A 5,256-nucleotide genomic window follows, 5' to 3' on the forward strand; every position below is an offset into this window, starting at 1 on the left:
GGGCACATGGAAATGCGCAGCACGCAGTGACGGAGTCCCCGCATGATCCCCAGGCTCCCCCTCGGCAGCTGGTCCCCATCATCCAGCCGCTGCATGGGGACGCCAGGGCTGCTCTGGGGGCGGGGCCTCAGGATCGGGGTTTCCCTCCTCCGGGACGGGGGAAATTCCAGGAGCGCTTCTATGATGACGCAGGGCGCTCGCGCAGCCGCAGCCTGTGAGATCGGACGGCAGCCGCTGCGGTGAGTGCGCTGGGGGGACGCGGGCACGTGGCGGGGGGAGCCCCTCGTGCGCCCGCTGTGGCCGCCTGCCGAGGCTCGGCCCGGGGCGGGGGAGCGCGGGTCCGCGGGCCGGGGCGGGCAGCGGGGCCGGTTGGTTTTACTGTGGAAGCGGGGAGCTGCCATGAGGCTGGAGGCGAGTGTTTGCCCGCGCCCGGCAGCGCACTCTGGCTGCGAGGGGGGGATTCTGGCTCGACCCCGCCCGTTACTCACGTCTCGGGGGGTGGACACGGAAACGAAGCCTCCGCCCTTTCCCGAAAGAGTTACCGGTGGGGCAGGACCTGCACGAGCTGGGCCCAGAGACCTGGCAGCCGGGCTCGCAGCGCCGCTCAGCTGTCGCCAGGCTACCCCGCCGCTTGGCCTGGGGACCCGCAGCCTCTTTTAGTCTGAGCTGCCCTTCCGCTCCGGCAAGCCTCCTTATGGCCGAAGTGATTCGATTTTAAACAAACCCCAGCCCTGCTCTTTCTTAGTGGGGTACCAGTCCCAGAAACCGATGTTATTGGTGAAAAAGCTGGCACGGCCTCCAGCCGACACCGCCACATACTTACAAGGCGAACCTCGTTGTCTTACCACCTTCTAGGCCATGGGCAAGAACAAAGCCAAAGGGTCAAAGCCGAAGAGTGTCTTCCATGTGGCCAACACCAAATCCCTGAAGGCCAAGAATAAAGCTAAACCGGTCACAACAAATCTGAAGAAGGTTAGTAGGGCCACAGTAATAACCCTGTGCAAACATTTTTTTCTTCACATGTTGTTTTTGAGATCTCCACCAAGCATCTTTAGTAAAAACAAAAAAAGACCCATGGTACACAGGACCTGTACCATGGGTAGGGCCCTATCAAATTCACAGCGACAACAAATGCTTCGTGGACTGTGAAATCCGGTCTTGTGTGCGCTTTTATCCTATACTATACAGATTTCACGGGTGAGACCAGTGTTTTTCAAATTGGGGGTCCTGATCCAAAAGGGAGTTGTAGGGGAATCTCAAGGTTATTTTAAGGATGTCACACTCTTGCCATCCTTACTTCTGCGGTGCCTTCAGAGCTGGGTGGCCAGAGTGTGGCAGCTGCTGACTGAGGGCCTAGCTCTGAAGGCAGCAGCACAGAACTAAGGGTGGCAATACCATATCATTGCCATCCTTACTTCTACGCTGCTGCTGGTGGTGACTTCGCCTTCACAGCTGGGCTCCTGGCCAGCAGCTGCTGCTCTCCAGCTGCCCAGCTCTGAAGGCAGTGTCGCTGCCAGCAGCAGTGCAGAAGTAAGCATAGCAGTACTGCTAACCCCCTTACAATAATCTTGCGACATCCTCCCCACACACACAACTCCTTTTTGGGTCAGGACCCCTACAATTACACCACCATGAAATTGCAGATTTAAATAGCTGAAATCATGAAATTTACAATTTTTTAAAATCATATGACCCGTGAAATTGACTAAAATGGACAGTGAACTTGTAGGGCCATCACCCACAGAACAGGGGCAAAAAGCCTTCAGTTTCCCACTATATAAAACATTAATGAGCATGGAGAGAGATGACTAAAAGCAAACATCAGAGGGGTAGCCGTGTTAGTCTGGATCTGTAAAAAGCAACAGAGAGTCCTGTGGCACCTTTAAGACTAACAGATGTATTGGAGCATAAGCTTTCGTGGGTGAATACCCACTTCGTCAGATGCATTGATTCACCAATTGGGCTAGAACAGAAGACAGGATTATATGTGGATATCCTGAACTAATACTGGTTGATAGGAACTCCATTGACACAGCTACTTGAAACAAATGAGAAGAAAACATCACAAGAAGTAGACGTTTACACTAAACAATCAACTTGAAATCTAGGGTGGGTTGTTGGGTTTTTAAGAACTTTGGGGACTACCCTTTGCCTCTAAGTCTTACTGCCCATTTTTGTGCTTTTGCCATTTTGTTTTCTTAAAAAAAAAACAAAAAAACCTTGCCTTTATTGCTGCAAGACCTACAAAACCAAAAAGGGGAAGAGTTACTGGGTAAACAGTAAAACTGATTACATACCAAGCACTGTCAGAAACAGAAAACCTGACAGAAATAATCTAGGTTACTGGAATATTTGTTACTAGAGCTGGTTGGAAATTTATTTAAAAAACTAGAAAATTGCATCTGTGTAAATGACAATTTTTGCAGAATTTTTTTTTAGAACAACCCATTTTTTTTAAACCAGCTCTTGCTGAAGTTTCTAGGTGGGAGTATGATTTCTAAATTTAATGGTATTACCTTAATGAGTGCTGAAAGCTTGACGGTTGTCCACAATACTGTTCTATATACACCCAATACAATGATTTCATACTGCTTTATCTTGGAAAGTGGTTTTGCAGCATGTTATTGATTACTGGGGAACATGACACTGAACAAGACTTAAGATGTGATCCCTGGCTTAATGAGCTTTCATTCTAAAATTAGACAAAACTGTACTGTTCAGGTGATGCACTAGACTTGTTAGCCACCACGACTTGGCTTTGTTTTCCCAAAGCTTGTGTCACTCCTGAACTGCATAATCTGCCACAGAATTAAACTGTTAGGAATCTAATAAAGCAACAGCGAAGACGTTTTTCCAGTATATATTTTCAAACTGTTGGAAAATGTATAGCTAAGCCAATGGTAATCACATTTTTTCTGAGGAAGGTGTTTAAGGAAAGACCTCTTAACTTTCCTGCTGCAAGTTATAGACAAAAGAGAACAAATCACTTAGTAGAAAGTTGGAATGTTACCAAAGCTATGGAATTAACAATGACTCAAAGGGAAAATATTTTGTGTCACTGGCACCTGAGGATGTTATTCAGATACAAAGATAACTTTCAGTGACAAACAATAGCAGCAAGCTTATATTCAGGAATATCTAGAGGTGGAGCCAAATCTCCATTTTATATAGTATTTCGTATATAACAGTAAAACAGATTTGAGAATGCTGTTGTTACCAAAAAGTGGCCCATTAGATCAAGTTAAAATGAGATGAGCAGTTACAAATTACAGATATCTACCTACCTACCTGCTGATAGAAATAAAGAACCTGCCTGGACTGGGTGCTTCTTCATATTGGCTAAAATAAACTGAAGGTGTGACAGTTTGTCTGAACTAGTTTTCTGTTACGTGTTCCGTTTCCAGAAGGAAATCTTTCTTCCCCTTTTATCTCCAATATAAACAAGTTAGCTTTGACCTATTTGTTAGATTTCTTTGCTAGTGATCCATTTATATGAAAGTTCTATTAAAAATTCACTATCTTTAATATTTACACATTCAAACAGTAGTACAATTAAAATATATTTTAAAGAATGTGCCCCACTCCAAGCAATTTTAAAGATAGAACCATTGTAAATACACCTCTACCCCGATATAACACGGTCCGATATAACATGAATTCGGATATAACGCAGTAAAGCAGCGCTCGGAGGGGGGGGGGGGGGGGGGCGTTGTTGGGTTTGCACAGTCCGGCGGATCAAAGCAAGTTCAATATAACGCAGTTTCACCTATAATGCAGTAAGATTTTTTTGGCTCCCGAGGACAGCGTTATATCGGAGTAGAGGTGTATGTATAACAAATAGGCTATGAATAAGCCTTAGCATCATATTAAGATCGCTTGCTGCCTTTGACTAACTTGTGCAATTTTTTCTCCTCTAAAGATAAACATTGTGAATGATGAAAAAGTTAGAACGGTAAATAAAGCATTTACTGAAGTACAGAAAGAAGTCAAACAACTATCAAAAGGCATTTCATCAAAATCTCAAAAGAGGCGTTGGGTAATAATTGAGTCCTATTTAATGCATCTTTGGTTGGGAGGGTAGCTGCAACCTCAGGTTAGAAAGATTCCAAAATTAAGGTTTAATTTTAATAAGTTTTTAGGTCTTGACTGGAAAAAAAAAAAAACACAGTTGTGACCCCATCATGAAGAGATGTCAAGTCTGCAAGCAACCTTAGCAGTTCTTCTGAGGGCACAAACTCCGTTCTTAGTCAGAAGAGAGGAAATAGTTGAGCATCACTAGATGCCAGAATGGATTTTTCATTTAATATCTGGATGTTTTAGTTGATTTTTACTCGTGAGCTTTAAAAATTAGTAAAATAATTTTTCAACTGGACACCTTGATTCATCGAGTTAACCCTTAACACGAATAGGCATAGAAAATAAAGGTGGTTGCTTTTGCAAGACATCCTGGATCTCCTGGCTAACCATTTGATGACAGTGTCAATATGAAAAAATTAATTTTTTTGTAAAAACATCAGCCCCACCTCTGCTCCAATTGCAGCTTCCTCATCAAAATATAACATTTTGAAACAATTTCTCTCTTTCTGGAGCACTAGTGGGGTCCTATTAATAATTCTCCCTGGAACAAGTTAGACAGTGTGTTAGTCTCTGTGCAGTAATAATCTCCTTCACAATTTTAGATTTTGTTGACTAGAGCATTCAAGTTTATCTCCATTTTGGCTATGTGTGTTACGGGCACAGATTTTTTTGGCTTTCCTCTGAAGCTTTAAGTATTGACCACTGGTCCGTCTAGTCTAGCAAATCATATATTCCCATAAAAGTGAGTAAGTTATAAAAAACTTAGGATGTCTTGCAGTCCAATACACCAAGCTAATCAATCTTTCAGACAGCAAGTATTTGTTAGCTTTATATCTTCCATCAATGAAATTTTTTATACAACCTCAGCTTCCTACTTCATGTAATTTTTTTTTTTAATTATTTTCAGGTTTCCAAGCACCTGGAAAGTGAACCAGCTGATGTGGATGCAACTGCAAGCTTATTATCTCAGTTGTAATGCATAATGAAATATCTATGAATTTCAAAAGCAAAATTTACTGGCAAAAATCAGTGGATGGCACATAATGAATACTCTGTTTGTACAGTTTTATTAAAAAAATCTTGTTAATATACAAGCATTGGCACACTTTAATACAAACTACAAACAGACCTTTCCTATAATCTAGGAAAGTGGAATGTCAGAAGTCAAAATGTGAGAAA

General features: G+C 43.0%; 1 protein-coding gene across 1 annotated transcript; it reads left to right on the forward strand.

The window, feature by feature from the left end:
• On the forward strand, positions 1-5,167 carry RBIS (ribosomal biogenesis factor). The gene is made up of 4 exons (XM_065398134.1): positions 1-239; positions 856-972; positions 3,920-4,036; positions 4,985-5,167. The coding sequence occupies exons 2-4, from the start codon at positions 859-861 to the stop codon at positions 5,051-5,053; spliced, it is 300 nt and encodes a 99-aa protein (XP_065254206.1). The 5' UTR covers positions 1-239; positions 856-858; the 3' UTR covers positions 5,054-5,167.
• Positions 5,168-5,256: the final 89 nt, after the last annotated feature.

The sequence above is a fragment of the Emys orbicularis genome, chromosome 2 (assembly GCF_028017835.1).
Source record: "Emys orbicularis isolate rEmyOrb1 chromosome 2, rEmyOrb1.hap1, whole genome shotgun sequence".
In the NCBI taxonomy this organism is placed as follows: Eukaryota; Metazoa; Chordata; order Testudines; family Emydidae; genus Emys; species Emys orbicularis.

Excerpts from the sequence above, each read along its gene's own strand:
- RBIS (XM_065398134.1), top strand. The coding sequence starts at position 859 with ATGGGCAAGAACAAAGCCAAAGGGTCAAAGCCGAAGAGTGTCTTCCAT. Across the intron at positions 973-3,919 it reads TCACAACAAATCTGAAGAAG|ATAAACATTGTGAATGATGA; the intron begins GTTAGTAGGGCC and ends TCTCCTCTAAAG. Across the intron at positions 4,037-4,984 it reads AATCTCAAAAGAGGCGTTGG|GTTTCCAAGCACCTGGAAAG; the intron begins GTAATAATTGAG and ends AATTATTTTCAG.